General features: G+C 54.1%; 1 protein-coding gene across 1 annotated transcript; it reads left to right on the top strand.

Annotated features, from left to right (window-relative positions):
* Nucleotides 1-10954: 10954 nt before the first annotated feature.
* Nucleotides 10955-23638, top strand: LOC120499433 (neuroblastoma suppressor of tumorigenicity 1). The gene is made up of 4 exons (XM_039703164.1): nt 10955-11114; nt 20741-20935; nt 21122-21233; nt 22376-23638. The coding sequence occupies exons 1-4, from the start codon at nt 11092-11094 to the stop codon at nt 22628-22630; spliced, it is 585 nt and encodes a 194-aa protein (XP_039559098.1). The 5' UTR covers nt 10955-11091; the 3' UTR covers nt 22631-23638.
* The last annotated feature ends 4306 nt before the right edge of the window (nt 23639-27944 follow it).

Below are 27944 nucleotides of genomic sequence, written 5' to 3'. Positions count from 1 at the left end.
TCTGGTGTGTTGACTTTGTATGTGAGTGAGAGAGAGGGAGAATGGAAGCAGAGAACTTCATTTGGAGTAGGCAGCAGCTGGGACCACCTGGGCCACTGGGAGAGCTCCTCAGCAAAGGCAGCCATCGTCTGTTCCTCCCCACTCCTGAGAGCAACCCCCATCCACCATCCAGTTCAAAGAAGCATTCCCACCTCATAAATCACCCACTAGACCCCTGCTGCTTGTGTCGGTGTTTGGAGAGGAATATAAATACTCCTATGTCCTGTTTGTACAGTTGCCCTTTAAAATTGGAATTTTGTCCTCTCAGAAGAGGCAGAATCCAAGCGGGTAGATCCAAACTGTGTGATGGATGCAGCAAGGCCCTGCTGGCTCTTGTAGCTTTGGGTCATGGAGTGACCCTGTTTGAAACTTCCCAGGATGGTGGTGAGTTAAACACATCCTCGTGCCATCTGGCTCTCAGCTTACCCTTTCAGCTGATTGTTTTTGCACCCCTCTTCTGTGGGAAAGCAGAGAGGTTTCAGTGTCTGGCAGTGGGTCACAACTACTTAAAGCTCTTCATTGCCTTGGCAAGACATTGCTCCAGCCCTCCCTTCCTTACATCCACCCCAGTCCTTGAGCTGCCTTGTTGGCACGTTGTCTGCTGCTCTTCCCCTGGCTCAGAAGTTGGTCTGCACTGCTTCTTTACTCAGCACCATGTTCTGGCTATGGAGATGACTCTGGAGGAGCTCTTTTCTTTGTCCCACACTTGTGTGTTGTCCATGTAGCACAAGGAGTGAGTGCATGTCTCAAGAGGGAAGGGAATGGCGTAGGTTGATGCAGAACTTGCCTTTGCTGGAAGCCTGTTGTGCTGCATGGTGAGTGCTGCTAGATGGGAGAGTGACCGAGCAGCTCCTCCTATTCTGCACAGCAAATAGGAGAAAGGAAAACAAGTTGTGTGATGGTTGTTGTTTAAACCATGCCAGGAAAGGAAGGGGGTGGACTGAGGGGTAAGCTGGAGTTCAGAGGGCTCGAGAAACTCCTTATCTTCCAGGCCTGAGGTGTGGGTGCTGCTGCAGCCCTGCATCCACACCTCTCCTGGGCACTGCTCTGGATCCTGCACTCTGGAGGAACGTGTTGAGCTGTGCCCAGAATCAACAGACGCTGAGGAGCTCGCCTGGAGCAAAGGACTTGTGAAATAAAATAGCTCCAGTGCCAGAGCAGCATTAAGATTGTCAGAGCATGATACCATCCAGGACCATTGCTCCAGCATGTCCTTGTTTTTCCACCTCCTCCCTTGCCGGACTGCATTCATCAGTCAGGTCAAAACAGCTTATTGAAAACAGGATATCTTTCTTTCTTCCCAATTTTGAATCATTTTATCCAGCCCCAATTTTTAATTTGAACTATGTACTTTGGAGCCATAGCTCCTCTGTGGTTTGGAGCGGGGTTTTATGGAGTTCTCTGTGTGTGTGCTGCAGTCTGGGAAGCCAGTGGGATCTGCTGGAGACAGGAGCACAGCCTGGGCAAGACCCAGGAGAACCCAAGGTGGTGGCAGCCCTGCCCGTAGCGACTGTCAGCTGCAGAGGAAGCTTCAGCTCCTGCTCTGTTGTTCAGGCTGATGAGGAGTTCCATTTTTATTTGGTGTCCCTGGTAACGAGCCATCCTGCCCTTACATGCTCTGCTCCAGCTCCAGTGTGAGTTCCTAGAGTTAATTCCTACCGTGGGCTGCGTGGCCTGTGATCAGGTGTTCTGGCCCTGGAACCCAGAGATATCCATTGTAGGTGTCAATTCCCAGTGTGTCCTTTACTGCTAGAGTGAGAACAATCAGAACAAAGGTGTTCGAGTCAACATGGGTGAGCGTGGAAGAAATGCACAATTCTAAAAGTGGAATTTAAGTTTGTCATTGCTCTTTAAATAGGGTAAAAGCTTAACCTTTTGGTTTTCTTCACAGCTGCCTTCCTTCTTGTTGCCTGTGTTAATGAATATATATATATATATGTATATGCACATATAACTACCACATGAAGAGTCTGTATCTGTTTTGCTTTATTTAATTAAAGATGTATTATCCCAAACCTATTTTTGAACCTGTCCATGTAAGCTGTGCAGAATATCTTGTTGTGAGGACAGCTCTCCTTTTCCCTTCTGTGGGAAGAGCCTGTTCCCTTCCCAGCTGAGGCTGGAGTAGGAATGGTTTCCTGCCGCTTAATTTCTAATTGCATAAATGGAAGGGGGAAAAGTGGAAATTCTAAGTACCAAAAGGCATGTTAAATTTAGTATAATACGCTCATCTGGAAACTATCACATTTTTCCTTCTTTCTTAAGCCTGCTGAAATCATTGCTTCGTCTGTGGCGTGATTTGGATTGGGACCAAAAAGTGCAAACAAGATAGGGCTGAAAAAGGCAGGTGTCCCTACCCCAGCTTAATGAGACCTTTTAGGAGAGAACTTGTATCCCAATTGTAATTGGAGTATACGGTGAGTAAGGAAACCATATCACTACCCAGGAGAAGGGGAAAAAAAAAAGAAGCTGTTTGCTGACTAGAACTGGTTTTGAACGTTTAACAACTCCCCAAGTGCTCGACTGACCACAAATCTGCCTCTTTAACAGCTTGATTAGATGTCTGCTGAGGCTTTGAGATGAATAAACAAGTCACGGAAAAGCAGAGACAGCGGGGAAAAAAATATCAAGCTGCTTTTCTATTGTTTATCCGAGTTGTTCATGTTTGATCAAGATACCGTCATTGCTTTGTGTTCCAATCCTGCCTGGAGCCGTGGCCAAGAGCAGGACCTGGCTGTATGTGGTGCTGTACACACAAATAAAAACCAGCCTCTGCCCTGGAGAGTTTACAAACTAAACAGATGGGCTGCAGGGAGGTAGGAGGGTTTGTAATTCCCATTTCAGAGATGGGAGAAGCTGTAGGCAAGGTCAGGGAGAAGTCGTGCAGGGAATGTGGTGTGCAGCCAGGACTCTGACTGGAGGCCAGCAGCCCATCCTTCCCAACTGGTTTTTCACGTGGTGGTGGAGTCTCAGGGAAGGCTGCCCTTCACAGACTGGGAGACTCCAAAAGTATTTGTGCCACCCTTTGCTATTTTCAAATTGCCCCAAATTCTTACTGGCAAATCCCTGAGAAAGTTAGGAATGATGTTTTACTGGCCAGAGGCTGATATCTTATGGAATCACTAGTAGGTGTAAACCACCGTGATCCTCAATATTGACTTTGGTGATAACCTGAATCTGATAAGGAGAGAAAATACTGAAATATATTCCCAGTCCTTTGTGCCTCATGGACGAGGACACTGCTGTGCTATCAGAACATAAATACAGTACCAGGAGAAAGGTAATGCCTTAGTAAATCTACCTTGAATACGAATTTAGGCAACAGATAGAGAAAGAGGGAAGATTAAGGAGAGCAGCATTCCAGTACCATTGAATCATGGATTGGTTTGGGTTGGAAGGGACCTTAAAGCCCATCCAGTGCCACCCCCTGCCATGGCAGGGACACCTTCCACTGTCCCAGGTTTCTCCAAGCCTGGTCCAGCCTGGCCCGGGACACTTCCAGGGATCCAGGGACAGCCACAGCTGCTCTGGGCAGCCTGTGCCAGGGCCTCACCACGCTCACAGGGAAGGATTTTGCCCAGTATCCAATTTAAACCTACTCTCCTCCAGTCTGAAGCCATTCCCCTTGTCCTGTCGCTCCAGGCCCGTGTCCAAAGTCCCTCTCCAGTAGTGGAAACAGAGCAGTGATGGTGTAACTCAACTCTTCCAGAGAGTTCACAGGGATGATTCTCCAAAGGAGGGGGAATTGGTTTCCCAGCTGTTTTTCTTGGGTTCCCTCTGAGTTTGGGAGCAATGCAAAAGAAATTACAAAGGTGCTGGTTTGCAAATGCAAATAGTGGGTGACAGGTGGACTGAAGGTGACAGGTGATGTGCCACGAGGTGCAGGTGATGCTGCAGCTGAAAGGAGAGGCTTGTGGAGCTGGGGAGCCCCTGATCCATGAGTGACCTGTTGGGAGAAGCCCATTTTTCAGCAGGTTCTGACCCAGCAAGGCACCGCTGACCCTTCTTTTACTCCAAGCCAGCAGGGTTTGGTACCTACCCCACACACCCCCCAGTAAGAAATAAACTTTCTCCTCATCTCCCCCACCTTTGGAAGTCGGACTGGTGCAAATTTTGGCATGCCAGCTCTGCAGGCAGCTGGATGCAATGTGCACTGTGTCTGTACTGCTCCAAGAGTCCAGCCTATAGCCCACCCACAGTGAAATGCTTAGCTGAGATTGAAACTAAATGGGAACATAGTTTATGGAAATTCAGCTGTGGATGGCCGTGCTCTCGTGCCTTCTGGCTGTCAGCACTTTGCTGTGCTGCACTGCAGGCTGCTGGAGCTGCATTTTCCTCGTGGTGCTGGATACCCACCTCCTGGAGCTTATAAAGATGCTTCGAAAGTTGCTGGTGACTAATAAATCACTCTTCATCTCTAGGCTTTATTGGTGGTGCTTGTAAAGCCTCCAGCTCTGCGTTAGGAGTGGATGCCCCTTCCTGGAAAAGGTCACGCCCTGATCAGTTCAAATTCAGTTCATAAATCTTGCAAAGGAGTGTGTTTCTTTTTAGAGGTTTTAGAGGATATTCTTCCTCCCCCTCGGTGCTGCACTTGAAGCTGTTAGCAGTGATAAACAGCTAAACCCAAACCCATTACTGCTCCCCTGGGCTGTGCATTCCCTGTGGATTGGGACTGAAGGACCTGGAGCTGCTGGAGACAGTCCAGAGGAGGCACCAAGGGTATCAGAGGGAAGGAGCAGCCCCACTGTGGGGAGAGACTGGGAGAAGTGGGATTGTTCAGCCTGGAGAAGAGCAGGCTCCAGGGTGACCTAACTGTGACCTCCCAGCGCCTGAAGGAGCCAGCAGGAAAGATGGAGAGACTGTGGGCAAGGGCCTGGAGTGCCAGGACAAGGGGGCAGGGATGGATGGGATCTTGGGAAGGAATTCTGCCCTCTGAGGGGGGCGAGGAAATGGTGCAGGTTGTATTTGTAATTTTAACTAATTGTCTGGAAGTAAATATAAAAGGCTGGCAGACAAACAACTGCTATTGGTTGGGATGCTGTGCAAGTGAAAAGGAAAGTGGGGCAATGTAGATTTTGGCCCAGACAAATGTCAAGTTCAGCATCCAGGAGCAACAAACACTGATAATACCTGGAGATGGCACAGCCTGGGGGATTATGGAACCCTGGGAACTGAAGGGATTGCTGCAAACAGGGAGGGGCACTGTGAGAAGCAAGGGCTGGAGGCTGAGCCTTGACCCATGCAGATGAACACTGAGGCACTGAATCACACACTGGGATGAGCTGGGAGAGCCATGGGAGGATTTTCTAACTCCCAACGTCTTAAATGGAAGTTACTGAGCTCCACCTGGGAGTGACTGGGTGAAATCAAACGACTGTAACACACATGGATTCAGAGCTGGTGATCCAGCTGTGTTTGTTGGCTGTAAATTCTCTGAAACTTGTAAGGCCACAAAGGTTGCCTGCAGAATTCCTGGTCTCTGTCCCGTGGCTTAATCCGGTCTGAACTAAAGGCAGAGTGTTTTTAGCTGGAGGACTCTGCTCGTTGGACACTCCCTGAAGATGTCCCTGCTGTGCACCTCAGAGGGAAGATAACCTATTTCTGTGCTGTTCCTGCTGCTTTGTTCCTCAGCTCCTCCCCTTTGGACTGTTTTCCTTGGGTTTGTTTGAGGGAATGGCTGATGGTGTGTGCTTCCCTTGCTCCTTTTTCCAGGCACGGGGCCCATTTTTTGTTTCGTTCTCTCTGAAGATGCCATGGTTCCCTAGATAATCTGTCGAGAGATGGGGTGTTTCATGTGTCAATAAATACATCTTTGGATGACGGATGGAAGCCTGGGGCTGGAGCTGCAGGAGAGTTATTGGGATGGAGTGGAGGTGCACTGGGATGGCTGCAGGGAAAGCCACATTGTCCTGCTGTTTGCACCACAGGCTGGGCAGGCAAAGAGACTGCACTGGGTTCTTTTAAGGCCTGAGAAATAATTCCTTTAAATCTTTGGGAGCATCCTAGCAGGCCACATGCTTGTGGGAGGCTCCAGTTTACTATCTGCAAAGTCATGGATTTTATATCCATATTAGGTATAAATAGAGGTAGGCTGGCAGATAGAGGCAAGGTCACTGTGACTCCTCCGGATGAGCCCACGATTATTTCACTGGGGCTCCACATTTAACTCTTGTCGTGCACTGCAGCAGCCACTGCTGCCAAAATTAAAACCTGAATGATGCAAAGTTGGTCTAAACACAGATGTCTGAGCCTGTTCAGGGAAGCTGTGATAAGCTGAGAACTCACGGCCACTTTCATTTTATTCCTCATCAGCTGCAGTAATAGTCCCAAAAATCCCAATCCTGCTCCTGGGCAGGAGGAGAGGGAGGCAGTAAGCAGATTTCTCACATTTCTGATGTTATGAGCCAGACCCTTTAAATTATGAAAATCACATTATCAGGTTAAGAGTAGTATTTGTAATTGTACTTTGGAAGGTGGGGGGACTGTGAGCTGAGGGCTTTAATCTGCTAACAAATGCATATTTATTATTTTCTCCTTTTTTTAGTCAGCCTAATTCTGAACAATGTTGACACTTGCTGTAGCAGGATTTTGACAAACTGGCACTTTAAGACATACGATTTTGGGTGCTTTTCTTCAAGGCCAGAGAATTTGTGTATGAGGCTCTTCCCATGCAAGAGCAGTGCAATATTGCTCTGTGAGTCACCCCGTTTCAGGCGGGTGCTGGTTTCCTTTCAGTAATGTGCAAAATGTTCCCTGCACACATGTGGATGTTCTAAGTTTGTCCTGCTGGTTGACAGTTTGAAGGAGCTCTGGTGCCAGAACTTCTCTGAACACACACAAGCACCTATTGTGACGAGGTCTGAGCTTGGCTGGGGCCTTCAGGCAGTGCTGCAAGAAAAATAATTAATATAATAAGAGGTTCTGAGTGATTGCAGCAGGGGGAAGTTGTGCAGCAGAGAATAAGATGGTTATCAGAGGGGATTTAACTGGTTGTAATGGAGGTGGAGGAAACTGGTTATTTTTGAAGTGGAAAGGAAAAAAAGCTGTTTGAACTCGTAGGGATGAGGGCACCTGCAAATGAAGGTTTTCCAGCCCTGTCTGCTCAGAAGTGCCCCTGCAGACATGAACTGAATGCGAGGGGGACTGAGCATGACCTGGCTGCTGGGGGAGGGAGGGAGGGAGGGATGGAGGGGCCTGGGGTGCCTGGGAGCGATCGGGCAAGGTGGAAAATGGAGCAATAAACACACTCGGACTTGCTCGGGGATGGGAGGGGAACGTCCTTACTGCTGCCCCAGGGCCCCAAAACTGGCACGGCACTGGAGAGAATCCCCTAATCCCGGTGACCAGGGAGGGAACGGGGCTCGCTCGGCAGCCCGAGGAAGAGGAGGCTGATGGAGTGGAGGAAGCAGCTGCGGAGGCGCAGCCTGCGGAGCCGAGCTCGCATTGCCGGGGCCGGGAGCAGCGCAGCACCCCGCTGCCCGGCCGCATTCCAGGTCATTTGCCGAGCCCAGATGTTCGCTAATGGGCAAAAGAGAAAAGAGAAACCCTTTTCCTTGGCTGCCGGGCAGCCCCTGCCAGCCAGGCGTGTCCCGGGTTTGCCCTGCAGGGCCAGCCGGGTTCCCTGCAGGGCCAGCCGGGTTCCCCGCAGGGCCAGCCGGGCTCCCTGCAGGGCCAGCCGGGTTCCCCGCAGGCCGCCTGCCGCTCCTCTGCCCGCACGGGGATGCAGCTCCAGCCCGGCTCCCGCCGCCCATGGAGGGGCTGCTCCACCTTCCCTCCGTGGCTGACCTCCCCTCCAGCCTCTGCCGTCACTGTCCCTCCCTCCCCCTACCTGAGGTGGAGATGGGAATTCATCCCTCAGCTTTTTCAGTGGTTAAATCTTTGTGTCTCTCTTCTGGCACAAGCTGCTCCATTCACCCAGGGTGTGTATGCCCTTACACACAGCAGTTTGGGGTCTTGGCATCTTGGAGATGTGTTCTTGTTTATTTAGGAACCAAAAAGTTGGAGTTTAACCCCAGCAGGTGATGGTCTGCTGAGAGAATCATGGAATGGAATCCCAGAATGGCTTGGGTTGGCACAGACCCTAAAGATCACCTTGCCCCAGCCCCTGCCAAGGGCACGGGCACCACTCACAGTGAATCAGCTACTCCAAGCCCAGCCTGGCCTTGACCAACTTTGATCCAGCCTCCCTCAGAGGAGAGCTGATAAAGAGCTGTCTTTATTTTAGGGACCAGCAGTGCAATTCTGCACCCATTTGCAGATCAGGTACAGAGATGAAAGGAGCTGCTCTGACATGGGTGGTCCACGGCAGACCCAGACATGAGGCCCCCAAGTCCCTCATGGGTCATGCAAGGGGCTTTATGCCCTGAGAGCCCTTCCTTGGACCCTGTGTGCTTTATCTCAGGGATAGTGAACAAAACACCAGCGGGGAGGAGATGGAATTCAGGCCCAGCTGTGGGATATGTGCAGGGCCATTCTCCCCACACTGCAGCCCTTCATGGACACACACACTCTCTCCCCCCTCACCTCCCACCCACCTTCCCCCCATGTGTTTTCTGGCATCCCACTGTGAGAGCTTTGGACTCTGCACTGACACAAATAAAAGAAATAGTTTTATTTTTAACTTACACATACACCCTTTTAATTCCCACACCCACAGTGCCAGGTCCTGTCCTGACAAGCGGGGAGCCCCTGGCGCTGTGGGCGTTTGTCAGCAGCCCAAAACAGCAGCAGTGGGTGAGGAGGGACGTCCTGGGTTTCTGCTGTGCCCCAGTGCTCAAAGCCTTGGTGATCCAGCAGCAGGGAACGGGCTGAGGGGAAGGCACTGGGGAGGCTGTGGATGTTTTGGGCACAAAACATCCTGTACACACATCCTGTGTGTACCTGGTGGAAAACCAGCACGGAGTGGGCTGTTGTTGAGGGAGAGAGAGGAGTTGTGTCACTGTGGGAAAACATCACTGTGCTTTGGCACGGCTGTGCAGGGACAGGCAGCAAACTGCCCCGAGCCTGAGGGGAGTGGGAGCTGGTAAACAGCCGGGTGATGAGTGGAGCAAGAGCCTAAAGCTGCTGCTGAAGGCAGAGCCCCGGGCTAGGGAAGAGCTGAGCTCGGGTCCTTCCCTCCCTGCAGAGCGGCTGCCGCGGCTCTGTGCCTCAGTCTGTCCAAACGACATCTGCAGGCACCAGGTCACCACTCCTGGTTCTGGCTGTGATATCACATTGCCAAGGAGAAGGGAAAAAGTCTCGGCCCAGGGCTTTGACAGCCTTTCAGCAGCTTCTTTCATCCCCCAGCCAAGCTGCTCTGTCCTACAGCACCTCTGCTTGTTCCTCCTGACACCAGAAAACCTGAACCCTGCTCCTCCTGCCTCCCCACCCCCAGATCCACTGATTGCTGTTTCCCTTTCATGCTGTTTACAGAACTGGAACAGGGATGAATAGTAGGAAGCAGTGAATGAACTGCATGCTGGCTCACAGCTCCTTGCAGAGCAATCACCCCTCAGTGCTGAGGATCCCACAAATCCCATCCAAATACTGAACCACGGGCCCCAAACACTCAGCTGAATTTCACCACAATGCCCATGGTCTGTTGCTGTGTAGCTGGTTGCATCTACATCTTACTTTTCCTTGTGAGAGCTTGCTTCAAAGTCTCAGATGTCTCTTATTTCACTCATATTATTCAGAATAAAGCAGCCTCCTGGGCAGGAGTTTACTGCTGGTCATGCTGGTCCTGGGGAGCAGGTAGAGCATTGGTCAAAGGCCTGGGTTCAGCAGTGGGTGAAAATGCTGGGAAGCCAGATTTTTGGCTCCCGTCGGTGTGTGGTCGTGGCTAGAGGCAGTTCCTCTTGTTGGCCCTTTTGGGGTTGAGCGGTGAGTGCAGTACAGGGGCTGGGGAGGTTGCATTTAGCAGGATAAGAAAGTGATGTTGGAAGCAGCTTTTTGCCACCCTGTTTACAAATCCTATTATCCTGGAGCTGGAAGGAACCGGGCAGCAGGAAACCATTCCTTCACTGGCAGCCTGCAGCCTCCTCCAGCAAACAGCCAGCCCCAAAGCCTCTCCCCACAGCTGCTGCCAGGGCACTGCCAGCACTTCCCCCAGCACAGCTGCTGCTCCTTGCCCTCTCCCCTTCCTGCTTCTCTGATCTCTATGCAAATCCTCGCACCAACAGCAGCCAGCAGAACCCAGCCAAGCCTGGCAGGTATCTTTTGATTTGGGTAGTGTTTAATGTGGGGGCCTCTTCAGATTAATTGTGCCTTAACAGAAACAGAGCCCGTGGGTCTCCAGCAATTATCGTATCTGAAAGATGTGAATGGGGCTTCACTGAGGTGGGGTTTGGCTGGTTTTAATGGGAAAGGGAAAGAGGGAAAGAGAAAAGAAAGAGAAAAAGAGGAGAAAGAGGAAGGGAAAAGAAAAAAAGAAAGAGAAAAAGAGGAGAAAGAGGAAGGGAAAAGAAAGGAAAAGCAAAAGAGAAACTCGTGCTCTCTAGTGCTGGAGAACTTTCCCAAAGTCTTTTCTGCAGCCAGGACTCTGCCCCACGGACTCTCTATCACGAATAATGTTTAAATAAGAGTTGTTGGCGTTCAGTGAGCCCAGTCCAGATTGTTTATGCCACCGCAGAGCAAGTGCTGGGACATTCCCTCGGGCTCTCCTGGCCGAGAGAGCCCCCTCGTTTTGTGCCCGGGCGTTTCCAGCGGGCTCTCCCCGTTAGCCCGAGCACTTGCCGGGGGTTCCAGGGCCCAGGTCGGTGGGTGAGCTCCGTGCCCGGGGTGTTGGGGTTCCTGCTCTCCTCTCCTCTCCGCGGGGCTCCCGGTGCGCCCGGCGGGGCGGGCGGGCGCTGCCGCTCCCTCCTCCCGCCGGCCGGCCCTGCCTCCTTTCCCCTCCTCTCCCTTCCCAGCCCGATTGTGCAATCGCGAGCGGCGGGGCCGGCGGCACCGCCCGGAGCCCGGCACCGGGGGGAGGGAGGCGGCAGCGCCCGCCCGCCCCGCGCCTCCTCCGTGGCCGCCCCGCCGCGCCGGGGATGCGGCAGCCGCCGGGCACCGCCGGGCCCCGCACCCCATGGGATGCGCCCGCCGTCTCCTGGCTGGTGAGTAGCCTTGGCTTTGTGTGCCCCCCACCCCCGCCCCGAACCTGCTGCTCTTTCCCCGCACCAGATTTTCCGTCTCTTTCCCTCGCGCTTCTCTTCTCTTCTCCCCCCCGCCGGTGATGGATGGCCGGGAGGATGAGGATGTTGCCACGGGCAGAAATCGGTTGCAGATGAGGCGGACTTGGGGGGATCTGCTCTGCAATCGTTAAACTATTTCCACCGCCGCTTTAGCTCGAGTGGAATAAAAGCCTGGGAGCCGGGGAGCCGCGCTGTGCCGGTCGCACATCTGTGGTACAGAGTTCTTCCCTCCTTCCCATCCCTGCCGGGGTTTGAAACAAAAGTGCCGAGGGAAGAACGGGAACGCTCGGTATCGATTAACCGCACCAGCAGCGGACGCAGGGTAGTTCAACGATCATAAAAGAAAGAAGTTTTCCCGATGGCAAGGCAGTAAACTTTTGTTCCTTGAAAAGTTCATCCCGGGGATTAATTTACATCCTTGTTTCATGGAAATACTTTAGATACTTACTGTAAAGCTTATATCCAATATATCCCTACCTGTTTTTTGAACCCCAGCACAGCATTTCAATTTGTCTCAGTATTTGCAGCAGTTTTTATTCGTTCCATACAATAGCCTCTGCATTTTAAGATCAGTGGGGATTTCTCTTTTTCTCTGGTAGGTGTTTTGGGAACAGAACATGCTTTAGCTCTCTTTTGGGCTGCATTAAAGTTGATCTGGACAATCCCTTATTGCCTACTAACATTTCTCTTACGAGGACACAAGCAAGTTCTGCTCCACTCCACAATTTAACTTTTACATATAGGATTAACCCCATCAAATTAAAAATTCAGCCTGTGTGAAGTGTTGGTGGATTTAGGACACGGTAGCTTTTCCGTGCCGGTTTTTTTTTGAAAAATCTGCACCCTGCTGAAACAAGTGGGAAAGATCCTAGTCATATGGAGAGACCCAGATTTTCCCTTGTGTTTTTAGCCGAAGAACTCAGTGCCTTCTTTGCAATGTCCAACCAGCCAAAAATCAGCTGCACACACTGGGCACTTCTGCCTTTTGAAGGCAGTCTCCCATCTCGTAAAAGGCTGCTCGCCTCAAATTTGCAAACCGCAGGATGGGAAATGGAATTTGCCTTCAGTATAAAAATCCCAAGTGTTTGCAAACAGCCCTGAGAAGAATCCGGGCTCTTGGCGTGACCTCCCAGCGCTGAATTCCAGCTCGGGGAGTTTGCGGTCTCACAAAAAGGGCAAACGAGCAAAGGCTTCCCGAGTGCCCGCTCGTCTTTCCGGAGCAAGGAAAACAGTGGAGCTGGAGGGAATTTTGGGTGCTCTGGAGGTGCAGGATCGGGCCCTGAGCCAAAGTGCTTTTCAAGGAGCCTTGAAGAGCTGCCCTGTTGGAGTGACTTTGCTTGTGGCGTGCATTGGCATTGCCGAGGGCGGATTAAGCTGGTGCAGCCATGGGAAACCTGCCCAAGGAGCAGAGGAAACTCTGGGCAGTTATTCCTGCCCAAACTCCGTGCTGTTCCCATTAAAGCTTTAGCAGTTCTTCTGCCAGATCCCATATCCGACCACGGGGCGGGCAGAGCCAGGTTCTTGCTCCGTCCTTGGGCCTTGCTCCTGCTCTTTTTGTTTTGAAGTCTGCTGGAAAAAACCACCCTCCTCTGTGGTCGCATGGGCTCGGAGATCCCCTGTGACAAAGCAAGTCAGTAACAGGGGTCCAGCACGGCTGAGGGGCTGGAAAAAACCACCCTCCTCTGTGGTCGCATGGGCTCGGAGATCCCCTGTGACAAAGCAAGGACACAGTAACAGGGGTCCAGCACGGCTGAGGGCAAAGAAACTTCACACCCGCTCAAATCAGACTCTTAAAAACCTGAACAGCTGATAAAAATTGTCCTTCTGGGGGAGTTCTGGAGCGAGAGCGAGGGGTGGTCTGTCCTCTGTTAGCCCTGGCAGGGCTGTGCTTGCTGTTCTCCAGACCTTTGTTTCTTGTGCAGCGCTGTTTAGGGAGGGAGGGCCGTGGGGCCGTGGGGGCCAGGGCTTTCCTGGACATAAATTAGCACCGAGGGTGGGAAGGGAACAGCCCAGCACCCATGGCAGCAGTTGTGGGGCTGGGCTGGGCTGCTGCCCCGCTCCAGCCAGGATCGCAGCCCTGCGGAGCTGAGCCTTGGAAATGGCGTCACGATGGAGCCCTGCTCGGGCCACTCTTAGATGTGGTTTGAGCCTCCTTCTCTGACACAGAGCTCAGGCAACCTGTCCAGAGCGGGGAAGGGAGTGCTGTTGGGGTCATAGTGGGATTTCCTTGTGGGCTCAATCCTGCAGTTTTAGGAGAAACTTTCTAAATGTCAAGTGTGAGGTCAGTCCTAGTGAGACTGAAAATACCAGCTGGGCCGTGAGCTCTTACATTACCTCCAAACCCCTCTAGCATTGCACTTCATGTGTTTTTCTGCTTTGGCCAGTGCCATGGGTAAATAACACAGATGTTGGGTTTGTGCCATCAGAACTGAGGAGGCTCCTGTGGTGTAAAGCAGAGACCAAAAGAGGACAAAGGCACATCAGGTCATGAATTTCTGCTGCTGTGACCAAGAGATGGCCTGAACGGGTATGAAGGGAGAGGGAGACAGCAGGGAGGATCCTGAAAGATCCACAGCTCCGTCCACAAGCTCTTTTCTCCTTTGCTCTTTCCCCTTCTTGCTCCAGCAGCTGGGAACCTGATCCTGCAGGCGCAACCCCGCTGCGCTGGGTTTTTATGCAAGTTTGGTAATGAATGACCGAGCCAGGCGAAAGCCAGAGTGGTTGGCATCCGAGACAGCTCCCCTCGCTGCCTGCAGGAATTAAAAAAATCATCATCCTGGTGGCCACTCTGCACTGGAACTGGTTTTATCTGGTTCCAGTTAGGCTTGTTTTGAGTAAGACGAGCGGTGCCAGATTCTGATCTCATTTGCACCAGTGGAGTCATTCGGAGGAGCCGGTCCCAGTTTACCTCACTCTAAGCGAAAGCAGAACGGGCCCTGCCGGGAGCAGCTGTCCCCGGGGCAGTGCCCGGTGCCTGCCCGCAGGTCCCGGCCGGGAGAGCCAGCGGCTGCCGGAGCCGCCCGCGGGCTGCGGGGCCGGGCTGTGCCTGGGCGCGGGGACCCGAGCGAGCGGCCCGGCGCTCTGGGGAGCTCCGGGGCCGGGGGTGCTGCTGGGGCTCCCATGGGGGATGTGGGGGGAGGAGCAGATCCTCCCTGCCCAGCTGGTGGGAAACTCGCAGGGGTCAGGGGTAGCATGGAGAGAGCAGCACAATCCCTGTTATCCGTGGGGCTTTGGAAGGAGCTGTTGGACACCTACCCTGGATGGCCTCGGCCCCAGGCTGGCTCTGGCACGGCTGTGTGGGAACACCAGCTCCGGGAGAAGCAGCCGGGCCCCGCTCAGGTCCGGGCATGCGAGCGAGCCTGGGGCTGAAACGCTGCTCCCAGCTGTGCTCGGATCAGCTGCGCCGGCTCCGACCCGGCTGGGAATGCTCCAGGCACGGCTCCAGACCGGCCCTGGCCCGTGCAGGGCTTGGGCAGAGCCTGGACCCCCTGCCCAGCGAGCTGGGGCTGCCAGCCCGCTGCTCCCAGAGCCGCCGCCGCTGCTGCAGGCTGGTCCCAGGCTCCTTTTGCAGCTCCCCACACAGCTGATCTGGTCCCAGGCTCCTTTTGCAGCTCCCCACACAGCTGATCTGGTCCCAGGCTCCTTTTGCAGCTCCCCCCAAAGCTGATCCTTGCTCCCATCCCACTCCTCCAGCTGCTCTTGGGGGCTGCAGAGCCCCACATGCTCCAGGAAGAGGGGGAGTGGAGGTGTGGGGCCAGGATGTGTTCCTGAGCTTTAGGTTGATGCATTTTCCTGGCCGTGATTGTTTTTAATGCTAAAGAAATTGAGCAGTTGAAAGAAATGACCAGAAACTGTTTCTATGACTCTTGCCTCTTCTACAGGCCATTAGTGGGTCCCTTTTCCAGCAGAGCTCCTTCAGAGCTCCATCCTAAGCCCAAGTCCAGAGGTAGTTTTCCAATGACTTCTGTAGGTAAAGCATCTTGGATTTTTTTTTTCCAGCTGCAAAAAATGAGTTTCCCAAGAACTCAGTGCATGGTTGAGAAGCAAGATTAAAACTCCCAATGTACCAACATCTTTTCACATTCTGGCCAATGTGGGGAGTGCAGAAGGCTTTAAAAAATGCTGCACTGCTTTTCTTTATTTCTGCAACTTGCCCAACCATGCTTGAGTGGAAATTAATATGTTACAGAAAGGGAAGCTCTAACATCTGCTTCTGAAAGGAGCAGACACAGCCAGGTCCACAGTGAGAAACGACACAGCTTTTGCTCCGCTATCAAAAAGTTCTTAGGATGGATTCTTGTGGTTGTTAAATATCAAATGTCTTCCTGTGGTAGTTCCCTGTTTATTTTTTTGTAATTTCTCCCCAGATTTTGCAGCTCAGCGAAGCAAGATTGGAGCTCTGAGCTTGGGAGAGATTTCTGTGCTCAGTTAAGCACTCCTGTGTCCTGCTGTCCTGAAGAATTACCTCCAGACATTCTCAGTGCAGAGTTCTCTTCCCTCTCCCCTGCCCATATCATACCTCAATCAGATTATTTTGGGCTGTTACAGTCACTACAGTAAGGGTCCCCTAAACTGTAAAGTTTTAGCTAAATGCAAATTTAAAAAAGGGGGAAGTATTTAATAAGAACAGGTATTAAATAACATCTGTTGTTTTGATAGATGTTTTTCAATACACAGTGACTTTTCTATTTTTTGCAGTTGAGATTTAAGCTTTCCCTCTTAATAATGCTGGCTTATAAGTTGTTTTGTTCCATGTAAGCAAATATTATTTGAGTTCAGTTTCCTAAGAGCCAATCCCCAGTAGTGTTCAGAAGTTACAGACCTAATCCTGTGCCTGAGGAGAGAACTGCCCTGGATCTTTCTGGGATGTTTCTTTCCAGCTGCCACCAAGCAGACACTTTACTCCGGCTTTGTGTCCTTTTAGGTGCCTCAATAACAATTTTCCTTTTAGCGTTTCCTGCAGTGAGATCTCTCCTGGCCACCTGCACACTCAGCAGCGATCCCACACGAGTCCTTGCGGAGCTCCCTCCCCTGCCCTGCAGCGCCGTGTCCTGCTGTGACTCCCCCCCACGCTGTCCCCACCTGGCTCCCACCTGCCCTGTGCCTTCCCCCTGCACTTTCCACCCAGGAATGTGGGCTGAGGGCTGCTGGCAGCCAGCCCTCCCTCCCTCCTCCCGGGCAGCCCCTTCTCCCCAGACACCTCCCTGTGCTTCCCACGCTCCCTGCGCCCATCCGCTCACCTGTGCTCCCCTGCCCCTGCTCTTGCAAGCAGGGAAACTGAGGCACAGAGCATCTTTGGGCCCTCCTCTGCTCCGTGTGGCAGCTCTTGTCAAGCAGCACAAATAAGCAGAGGCATGCAGTGTGCTGTGGCTCCTGTCCCACGCCAGCCTGGGGTCACTCCTGGCATCTGGGCCCAGCAAGGGCAGAGCCCGGCTCGGGGGGGAGCTGGAAAGGAAGGACAGCCCTGTGTCCAGGGGGGCAGGACAGGGGAGGGGATCCCAGCTCTGACCCAGACCAGGAGCCAAAGCCTTCCCCTTGTCCATGTCTGCTGAGAGCTCGTGTGTCACAGAAGGGCCTGGATCCTGAGGCACAGCACGGAGCGAGCCCTGTTTCTGTGCTGTGTTCACAGCCTGGGAGCCTCAGCCCAGTGATGTTTGGAAAGCTTTGGGGGTTTTTGTCTCTCAGAGCCTGCGGCGCCTCGTGTGTGGCCATGAGCACAACCTACCTGTGTTTGTGGTTCTCTGTATTTGGCAGAATTGCAAGATCCTGGATAAGAAAAATACCTATAAACACATTAAACAACTCGTGAAACATTCCCCATGTCCACCTGCAAGCTTGTCTTGTGTTATGGTGTAAACTTCCCACTGGAAAAAGAGGGTAAAACTGATTAGATCTGTTTTATTTTCCTCCAGAAGTGTTTGGTTTCCAAATGTCTGGGAACAGCTGTGGGCTGGATGGTGGGAACGTGGCCTCCGAGGTAATTCCAGTGATTGTCCTCCGGCCCATGGAACGATGGAGATTTTCCCAGCTGCTCCCAGGCGCTGGTATTGTCCTGACAGGGGGACTCCTGAGAGTGCTGGGATTGCTGGGATGGGAGGAAGGAGTTCTTCTAGGTGACACAGAACATCTGAGGTGGTAGCAGAAGATCTCCACGCTGTCGGGGACCCCCGCTCTGCTGGGGTGGTGCCCTGGCCCAGCTGCCCCTCAGCTCCTTGGGCACGGGCTGGGAAGGGGCTCTGGAGCACGAGGCTGCAGCTGTGCCTGCGCTGAGGAGTTGTTTGTGCCGGGAGCTGGGATGTGCCAGGTTCAGGGCTGAGTCATTTATTTCCCCAATGCTGCCGGAGGGATGGCGAGGAAGCTGCCATGCGGCTCCCTGCAGAGGGAGCGGGGGGAGACCCTCACGGGCCGGTGGCTCTGCCGGAACTGAGCTGAACTTTCTGCTTGAAGAGCTTTGACTAGCGGGGAAAAAAATGTGCCTCGGTTCGGAGAAGAGAAAGAAGCCCCTGTGTGCGGGGAAGTGGCTGCTCCCGCCGGGTCAGCTGGGGAACACACTTGTTCCTTTCGGGCTGCAACGTGTAATTTAGCTTGTCACGGAGGAATGTGCTCAATGCCTTTATTTAATCGGGAGTTTGCAAACCTGCTCGGGTGCCTCATCTTCCTTTTTCCCTTCCCTTCCCAGCCGGGGGGGAGAAGGAACACGGTGCTTTTGTCTCGGTGGCTGTGGCTGCTGTCAGATGAATGGTGTTGGTGGCAGCTCTGTTCGCATGACTGGTTTGAGCTATGGACACGCTGCTCCCAGCCCCGGCTCCCTCCCAAACTCAGCTGCATCAGATGTTTTCCTAGGCACTGGCATAAACCTCGTTACTTACTAGAAAAGTAGCCCTGCGGGTTCCAGGACATTCCTGGGAGAAGGAAAACACCATGTGCTGGGGATGTGGTGTGCTCGAGGCTGCAGGTCAGTGGGGGATAGCAGTGCTGGGGCCAGGGTGCCCTGAGGAATGGGGCACTCTTGGAACTGCTCCAGCTCCAAAGGGGGGCCTGCTTCCCCTGCTGGGAATTCCCCAACTCCCCACCCTCCCACCACCCCTTGCACAGGGAATGGCGGCCGTGGGGGCCCTGGTTACAAACACACCCTGCTCAGGAAAGGAGAAGGCTTCAGCACATGTTTAAGTGCTTTCCTGAATCCAGGCCAGGCCCTGTGCTTTAGCAGAGAACAGCCTCACTCATCTTCACGGGAGCCCAGATGCTGGGAGAGGATCCCTGGTGCCTCTGGCAGTGGGTCTGCTCTGAGCAGCAGAAACTCCTCCATGGACACAGACCCCAGGAAACAGGACGTGCCAGCACAGACAGGAATTTTGCCTCTTTGAAGCTTGGTAGAGATGCACAGAAACCTGGAAAAAAACCCCACCTTTCTTAGGAAAAAAGGAAATTGCTCTGTAATCGGGCATGTGGAAGTGAACTTGTGTGCTGACTCCAGAGGAATTTGGGTTGTTCCCCGGGGGGTTGTGATTGCTCTTTGGGTCACATCCCAGCTCTGATCTCGGACTTGCCTTGGGGAGCAGGATTCCTCAGCACAGAGCCGCTGGCATTTGAGGAATGAGTGATGCTTGTTTCGGAAAGCAAACCAAGTATGAGTCTGTGTGTGCAGCTTAGCCATGTTCATCCTTCAGAAATTGCAGAATTGCCCCACTGAAATGGGAAAAAAACCTGAGGCACAAGAGTCCTCTTCAGGACAGATGCATTTAACCCCACAACTCTCATTAGTGGTAGTGCAAGCTCAGGAGTTAAAACCCTCTGTTTGTCTCCAGCCAACACCTGCAAAGTCTCCTTTGTGCAGGTATTCCCACCAGGGAGCCATGGGATCCACATCCCACAAGTGCTGGGGGGATTACAAAGCCAGGGCTTTGCAGGTGCTGCTGCATTATATTACCGTGGTTCTTGTGTCACCAGAAAATGAGGAAATTTAGCAGAGACCCCACAAGATTCCTCCAGAGATCCCGTGAGTGAGGAGTGCTTTTCTGTGTGCCATGGGATGGAAAACGGAAGAATCTTTCTGGTCAGTCTCTTGATTCAGACCCAGGAGGTTGAGCTCAGTGGAGGGATAACAGGGCAAAATCCCATAACGACCTTAAAATCCCTGAGTGCTCAGGAGGTGTCTCAATCACTTAGGTAAATCTGATGGTCCTGCAGCCGGGGGGTGTGGATGAGGACTCCAGAGGAACAGGGCATTTTCCCTCTCCTTCCCAGCAAGTGTTAGAGGGCTGGGCTCAGGAGCCATGGGAATCAACAGCAGTCTTTCCAGTGTGGGCTGTGGATCGTCGTCTGGATAAATAAATAGAAGGAAATAACAAATAACATGGTTCTAACAAATATTTTAGGAAGTATAAATGCCTTTCACCATGACTCCATCCAAACCCTACACAGGAAAAAATTTCCCTGTTTCTGTGCTGCTTTTCCAGCTGCCTTTCCTCAGGGATTTGGGAGTGTTAATTCAGGCACCCCGGCTGGAGAGCAGAGCAAGGAAACCTCGGGGGGATTTCTCTGGGGTGGGCAGTGACCTCCAAGCCCACCAGGTTTGCGAGCGAGGTCTGTCCTTGTGACAAGGCCCCCCCTTGTCCCGTCCTCGGAATAACCCTCTGCAGAATTCGAGTGTCTCTGTACAAATAAACGTTGTACTGTTCTTTCCTGCGGGTTTCCAGCCTCTGGGCTGAGCTTTCCCCGTGCTGCTGCCTTGCAGCGACACCTGCTGCGCGCTCCCAGAGGAGAGGGGTCCGGGCAACGCTGCCCTTGGCTTCCCAGGGGGGAGAAAAGGAACCGGGAAAGCTTGTTCCTTCTTCAAATAAAAACATTTTTGTGGTGTGGGACTTCTCCAGCCTGGCTCGACTCGTGGCGGTGACACTTTTGGTTTGCAAACTTCTCCCAGCCCTGTTTTGGGTGGGAAATGAGGAAAAGCTGCTGTTGTTCCAGGCACAGAGCTTGCGAGAGGCAAGGCAGGTATCTGGCTGGCCCAGAGCTTGTTTGGAAGAGGAAAGAGGCAGAGCAGCACATCCCATGCCCCGGGCACAGTTCTGGGAGCTGTTCTGGCCCCAGCAGTGGCTGTGGAGGGGGATCGTAGGGATCTATCCAAATTGTCTGTGAGAGAGTGCTTTTTCCAGATCACAGATGAAGACATTAATTAAGCCTTCTGCTTAAACTCCCAGGCAGGCTGACAAAAGAGCAGGGCCCTTGGCATCATTAAGGAAGGGAAGTAAAAGAAAGTGAATAGGTTGATTAGCAGAAGTGAGAAACTGGTTATACATACAGCAGTGTGATCTAATTACAACAGAATTTTACAATGAAACTTGCAGTGTTGAGGACATAGCATTAGGAAATAGCATTAATACTGTGCAGCAAGAAATCCAGCTTGCATGCTGCAAGACCAAAGAGGACACACTAGGTCCAGTGGGGCTGGACCTGTGCTTGCAACAACCAAGAACTTCCTGGGGGTAGGAGAAATGGGCTGCTTTGCCAGTTTTCTTTGCTGCTAACGTTTTGCTCTTTGTGTGCAGGTGTAGGATTTTGGCAGAGCTGGCCATGATGTTATGGTTCGTGGTGGGGGCCCTGTTCCCAGCACTGCTCCTGGCTGCTCCACCACCCATAAACAAGCTCGCCCTCTTCCCGGACAAGAGTGCCTGGTGTGAGGCCAAGAACATCACCCAGATCGTGGGGCACAGCGGCTGCGAGTCCAAATCCATCCAGAACAGGTACAGCTCTGCCCTCAGGCCAGGGCTAGAAGCAGCTGGTGGCTCTGGAGTGCCTCTGGGGACTGTCACTTGCACAGGAAGCCAGGCACGGTGTCCTGCCTCTGTCTCAGGGGAAGGTCAAATCTCTGCCCTTGCTGGGAAGAGCAGCACCTCCCCTGAGTCCCACCCCTCCTGCTGTCTTTGCAGGGCCTGTCTGGGACAGTGCTTCAGCTACAGCGTCCCCAACACCTTCCCCCAGTCCACAGAGTCCCTGGTTCACTGCGACTCCTGCATGCCAGCCCAGTCCATGTGGGAAATTGTGAGTATCCTGCTCTGCTCCATGGGGCCCCAGCTCTGCTGTGACACCACCTCAGGGCCAGTCCTTCTCCTTCTCTGGGCTTTTCCCACTCATAGTTTCCTTCCAGGGCATCTCTCAGGTGACTGTACCGTGTCCTGAGATGCCTGGCTAGAGGAAGGAGCTGCTGGAAGCTCTGCTGAATGATCTGTTATCCCTCTATTTGCAGAACCATCCCTGTCGTTACCTGTATTATTTGTCCCTATGCTTATCCACATTCCTGCTCCCTTTGTCCACCTGCACCTCACTGGGAGATCTGGCTGTGTTTGATGTCCAGAAGTTCATCCTTAGACCTCACAGTTCTGTGTCACCTCTGATCCTGGCAGAGCCATAAACCTTGGTCCAAGAGAAGCCCAGAGCCCAGGGAACTGGCTCTGCTCTCTGCCTCCCTTTCAGCTCACATTTGATGAGAGGGTTTAGCCCAAACTGTCCAGGCTGCTTGGCATCACCTCTTGTGGGTGGCCTTTGCTGTCTCACCGATATTCCAGTGCCAGCAGTGCCTGGGAGCTGAGTCCTGCTGGAGTCAGTGCTGAAGGGTGGGAGTGAGCTGGGGGTTGGTCTCTCCTGCCATGTCTCACGTGAAAGGAGGAGAGGAAATGGCCTCAGGTTGCACCAAGGGAGGTTCAGATTAGATATAAGAAAAAAAAGTTCACTGAAAGGGTGGTCAGGCTTTGGAAAAAGTTCCCCAAGGAGGTGGTGGAGTCCCTGTCCCTTGGGGGTGCCCAAGGAATGACTGGACAGGGCAGTCAGTGCTCTGGGCTGGATGACAAGGTGGGGACGGGGGTTTTGGAGGTCCTTTACAATCTTAATGATTTAGTAATTCCATGGTTTAGAGGTGACTGTGGTGGTGCTGGGTTGATGATTTGACCTGATGAGCTTGAAGGTCTCTTCCAGCCTTGATGCTCCTGTCATTTTCCCTGAGTATCTGGAACAAGACATTCCCAGAGAACTTCCACTTTGTGGACTGACCAGGGGTTTGCTTCTATGGATAGAAACCCATCATATCTGGCCTAAAACACCCCAAATCTGCAGGGTCTGGGGCAGGTCACCCCTCCCACAATAGGAGCCTGAGCACTGACCCGCTGTGTCCTTGTCCCACTGCCCAGGTGACACTGGACTGCCCAGGCAACGAGGAGATCCCCAGGGTGGACAAGCTGGTGGAGAAGATCCTGCACTGCAGCTGCCAGGCCTGTGGGAAGGAGCCGAGCCACGAGGGAGCCCTGTTCAACGTGTACCTGAACGCCGAGGAGAACATGCCCCACGAGGGGCCCGCGCCCCACCACTACCCGCACCACCAGCAGGAGCTGGAGGAGCCGCCGGCCTCCAGCCACCACCACCACGAGGAGGAGGGCGAGGAGTGACCTGTGTGGACTGTCCTGGCAGGGCTGGGCGAGGGCTGGGGCCAGGCTTTGGGGAGGGAGGGGGGTGCTGCAGTCTTTCCCGTCAAATCACTGCCCTCGCGTCAGCCCCGACACCGCGGGGCACAGGCAGGGCTGAGGCTGGAGCTGCAGGCTGAGACACGAGGGCTCGGCCTTCCTGGATGCACAGAGTAATAATAATAATAATAATATATTGAGAGGAGTGGCACAAGGGGCTCTGGCTGAGAGCAGGCGCTGGGCCGGGCTCGCAGGGCTCTCTGCAGGCTCCCAGCCCTGGGGGGATCCCTCTGAGTCCTGCCGGGTTCTCCTCATGCCCAGCGTGGAGGAGGAAGGGAAGCAGCCTCTCCACAGTCCCAGGAGGGATCCACATCTCTCTGGGGTGGTGGGATCAGCAGCCCCCTCCTGCCTCCTCTCCCCCTGCCTGCCCACAAGGGCTCAGTATGGACACGCTCCTGGCACCCACTGGATCTCGGTCCCAGCCCAATCTTTGTATCAGGTGGCTCTTGGGCAGGGTTTTGCCCCAGGATGTGCCTCTGGGGCTGTACGTGAGGGCACTGGGAACCACAGTAGTGACAACCCTTACCTTGCTGTCCCCAGGGCCATCACGTTGCTCCCTGGGGAGAAGGGACTTGGATTGTGAGCGCTGGGGCTTCACATTTTGGGGCTGCAGGGGAAGGCCAAGAGCTGGGGGGGGGTCTGGGGGAGGTTCCACCCCTGTCCCCCCTTTCCCTGCTGCACTTTCACGGTGGTGGAGGGAGAAGGGGCTGGAACGTCCCTGTGCAGGGAGTGCTTGGGCAGGGCTGGGGGTCGGGGTAGGCATGGCCTCTGCTGCCCCTCTCTGTTGTTTAAAGCCGATTCCTTGGCATTGTCCTGACAAGAGCTTCCAGAGCTTGTAATCGAATGCCTCCCCCTCCTTTTGACAAGTTTTGGTTTTTGGTTTTTTTTTTTTTCCTTAAATAAATTAGTTCTGAGTTCCACTGCTAAGTGCTCTGATGCCTGTCTGGTTTTTGGCAGAGCTGACGCCAGGACAGGCAGCAGTGCCAGAGGCTGCAGGGCAGGGGAGAGCCGTGGTTGCCACAGCTTTGAGCTGCATTCCAGCTGGGAAAAGGAGGAGAGAGATGCTGGAAGGAAAACCGAGCCCGAATCCTGAGCGTATGGGCTGCATGTGGCTGGGGGAGCCTGCCCGGGGAGCCTGCTCGGCAGCTGCGGCCGGGAGTGCTGGGTCCCGCTCCTGTGGGAGGATCTTGCGGCCTCCCCGCAGCACGCGAGCCCGCGGCGCTGCCGCCGCTAGAGGCCAGCCTCGGCCCGGCCTGCCCCGGCATCCATCCCGGCATCGCGGCCCGGCCTGCCCCGGCACTGAGCTCAGCTCTCACTGTGCCTTTATTGAGCTCAGCTCTCACTGTCCCTCACCGAGCTCAGCTCTCACTGTCCCTCACCGAGCTCAGCTCTCACTGTCCCTCACCGAGCTCAGCTCTCACTGTCCCTCACCGAGCTCAGCTCTCACTGTCCCTCACCGAGCTCAGCTCTCACTGTCCCTCACCGAGCTCAGCTCTCACTGTCCCTCACCGAGCTCAGCTCTCACTGTCCCTCACCGAGCTCAGCTCTCACTGTCCCTCACCGAGCTCAGCTCTCACTGTCCCTCACCGAGCTCAGCTCTCACTGTCCCTCACCGAGCTCAGCTCTCACTGTCCCTCACCGAGCTCAGCTCTCACTGTCCCTCACCGAGCTCAGCTCTCACTGTCCCTCACCGAGCTCAGCTCTCACTGTCCCTCACCGAGCTCAGCTCTCACTGTCCCTCACCGAGCTCAGCTCTCACTGTCCCTCACCGAGCTCAGCTCTCACTGTCCCTCACCGAGCTCAGCTCTCACTGTCCCTCACCGAGCTCAGCTCTCACTGTCCCTCACCGAGCTCAGCTCTCACTGTCCCTCACCGAGCTCAGCTCTCACTGTCCCTCACCGAGCTCAGCTCTCACTGTCCCTCACCGAGCTCAGCTCTCACTGTCCCTCACCGAGCTCAGCTCTCACTGTCCCTCACCGAGCTCAGCTCTCACTGTCCCTCACCGAGCTCAGCTCTCACTGTCCCTCACCGAGCTCAGCTCTCACTGTCCCTCACCGAGCTCAGCTCTCACTGTCCCTCACCGAGCTCAGCTCTCACTGTCCCTCACCGAGCTCAGCTCTCACTGTCCCTCACCGAGCTCAGCTCTCACTGTCCCTCACCGAGCTCAGCTCTCACTGTCCCTCACCGAGCTCAGCTCTCACTGTCCCTCACCGAGCTCAGCTCTCACTGTCCCTCACCGAGCTCAGCTCTCACTGTCCCTCACCGAGCTCAGCTCTCACTGTCCCTCACCGAGCTCAGCTCTCACTGTCCCTCACCGAGCTCAGCTCTCACTGTCCCTCACCGAGCTCAGCTCTCACTGTCCCTCACCGAGCTCAGCTCTCACTGTCCCTCACCGAGCTCAGCTCTCACTGTCCCTCACCGAGCTCAGCTCTCACTGTCCCTCACCGAGCTCAGCTCTCACTGTCCCTCACCGAGCTCAGCTCTCACTGTCCCTCACCGAGCTCAGCTCTCACTGTCCCTCACCGAGCTCAGCTCTCACTGTCCCTCACCGAGCTCAGCTCTCACTGTCCCTCACCGAGCTCAGCTCTCACTGTCCCTCACCGAGCTCAGCTCTCACTGTCCCTCACCGAGCTCAGCTCTCACTGTCCCTCACCGAGCTCAGCTCTCACTGTCCCTCACCGAGCTCAGCTCTCACTGTCCCTCACCGAGCTCAGCTCTCACTGTCCCTCACTGAGCTCAGCTCTCACTGTCCCGTCACTGAGCTCAGCTCTCACTATCCCTCACTGAGCTCAGCTCTCACTGTCCCTCCCTGAGCTCAGCTCTCACTGTCCCTCACTGAGCTCAGCTCTCACTGTCCCCTCCCTGAGCTCAGCTCTCACTGTCCCTCACTGAGCTCAGCTCTCACTGTCCCTCACTGAGCTCAGCTCTCACTGTCCCTCACTGAGCTCAGCTCTCACTGTCCCTCACTGAGCTCAGCTCTCCCTGTCCCCTCACTGAGCTCAGCTCTCACTGTCCCCTCACTGAGCTCAGCTCTCCCTGTCCCCTCACCGAGCTCAGCTCTCACTGTCCCCTCACTGAGCTCTGCTCTCACTGTGCCTTATTGAGGCCAGCCCTTATCACCCCTTCTTGAGGCCAGGTCTCATTGCCCCGCTCCATGAGGCTCTGGGGACTCTGCACAGGCTGGGAGAGCAGGTCTGTGCTTTGGGAAGTGGGAGAGGGTTTGCATTAGGCAGGAATTGCCACAGCAGAGGGGCTGAGCTGACCAGGGAGCGCCTGGCAGGGCTAGAGGTGCTCTGTGTGTTACTGTAATGTTTTTAGGCTGTGAAGTGTCTTCGCAAGGAAGGGAGCCAGGCAAAGGTGGAGAAACCTGTGGTGGTCACTGAGCACCATCACGGGGCCTTTTACTGGTGTACAGTGGAAACAAGCTGGATTCAGCAGGGGGCTGTTCCTGGAAACTCCAGGAGCTGCATTTCAAGGTGTTTGGAGCAGGATCTCTCCACCTCCATTCCACTCAAGCTGAGCTCCAGCAGAGGCAGGCAGTGAGGGCTGGTGTGCAGATGAAACCATAAATCGAGGTAATTAGCCTGGCTCTGCCCAAATTCAAATCCCAGTTACAGCCTGGAAAGACATCTTGAGAGAACACTGCACAATGGGACATTTCTGTGTTCAGCCCTGGACTGCCTGGATGTTCTCACTGAAGTGTCTCAGCTCCCAGTTTGACTCTGCCTGTCTCAGCCTTTTTTTTTTTTTTTTTGCCACGTTGACACTTGGGTGGCTGTTGACAACCTGGTTTTGCTTTCCCTGCTAGTGGTACTGGAGAGCAGAGCTGGTCCTGGAGTCCATGATCCCTGCAGATGTGTCCAGAAATGCAGCACAGGGAGAGAGCACAGACAGGCCAGGACAGCTGCCAGCACAGAGATGCTTTTGCAGGGACAATGGTAGGATTTGGTTTTTATTTTAAGGCAGGTTTTTTTTAAAAACACATTTTGTTTCAATCAGTTCAGATTCACTGCCCCAGCAAACACATCCAAACCAAGTGTACAAACCTCCCATGTGTGGAGGATGTGCTGTGGATGTTGGGAAGAGGCTGCCCAGAGCAGCTGTGGCTGCTTCTGAATCCCTGGCAGTGCCCAAGGCCAGGCTGGGTGAGGCTTGGAGCACCCTGGGGTAGTGGAAGGAGGGTGGAATGGAATGAGCTTTGAGGCCCCTCCACACCCAAACCATTCCATGACTCCATGATTCTGACCCAATCTCCTCCTCAGAAGCAAAAGCTCTGGAGACAATCTGGGATGTTCCTGGTGTGCAGCAGGGCTGAGAAGCAAGGCTGGCTTTGCACTGTGGCACCACTTCCTCACTGTGCATCCAGCTGGGAGAAGTCTGTGCTGCTCCTTCACTCATCCTGCTCAGGGTGGGCTCGGGGTGGGGTTTCTCTCTGCTCCCAGCACAGATGGGAGATGAGGGTTTCCTGGGGCAAAGACTTTTCTAAGGAAACCTCCTGCTGCAATCAGAGCCTCACGTGCTGCTGCCCTGGGACTGCTGCCAGCACACTGTGACACTGAGGTGGCTGGGGAGGTTTGGCTGGGAGCATCCAAGGAGAGGGTCCTGGGGCAGCAGAGGGAGGGCAAAGCCTGTCCTGGCACACAGGTGGCAGCAGCTGTTTCCCAGTGGCAGCTGGACACAGAGACCCTGGGGGATAACCGTGTGTCATTGTTTGGGGCCCTGCCTTCCACCTCCCCGTGCCTTGCTCACAGATGGTTTCCAGGCCTGGAATGCCCATTCAGGCACTGGGAAAAGCACAACAAATTTGTTGGAAAGGTGACTGGAAGATCAGGACGTGGTAGAGAGGCTGATTTCTGCCCCAGGGTGGGTGGCTGGAGTGTGGTGCTCACAGCTGGCTCTCACCCACACATCTGCAGCACAACTGCCCAGGGAGGCGTGTTAAGGAAAGCTTTAGTGGGAATTTGGGGAGGAATGGGCAGCAGCTGCAGGGCCTGGCCCTGGGAGCACAGGGTGGGTGCCAGGAGCACACCCTCAGCTCTGGTCTGTGCTGGAGCCACTGTCCTCAGTCCCAGTCTCCCCCAGCAGAAATCACAGCCATTTCTTGGGAAAACCCCACCTTTGGGTAATTAAAAAACCCCAAGCAGTCCCTGCCCAGCCCCCTGAGGTATTTGCCCTGAGTGTGGAGGTGGCAGTGTGGAGGGCCCAGCAGCACACAGAGACTCAGAAGGGCTTTCTGAGC

This window comes from Passer montanus, unplaced genomic scaffold (assembly GCF_014805655.1).
Source record: "Passer montanus isolate IOZ18808 unplaced genomic scaffold, ASM1480565v1 scaffold160, whole genome shotgun sequence".
In the NCBI taxonomy this organism is placed as follows: domain Eukaryota; kingdom Metazoa; phylum Chordata; class Aves; order Passeriformes; family Passeridae; genus Passer; species Passer montanus.
The sequence above is the reverse complement of the archived record's forward strand: the minus strand, read 5'-3'. Positions and strand labels throughout refer to the sequence as shown.

Bases quoted from the DNA above. Each gene is read 5' to 3' on its own strand.
- LOC120499433 (XM_039703164.1), top strand. From the start codon at position 11,092: ATGCGCCCGCCGTCTCCTGGCTG. The intron at 11,115-20,740 runs GTGAGTAGCCTT...CTTTGTGTGCAG, and splicing joins CGCCCGCCGTCTCCTGGCTG to GTGTAGGATTTTGGCAGAGC. The intron at 21,234-22,375 runs GTGAGTATCCTG...CCCACTGCCCAG, and splicing joins CCCAGTCCATGTGGGAAATT to GTGACACTGGACTGCCCAGG.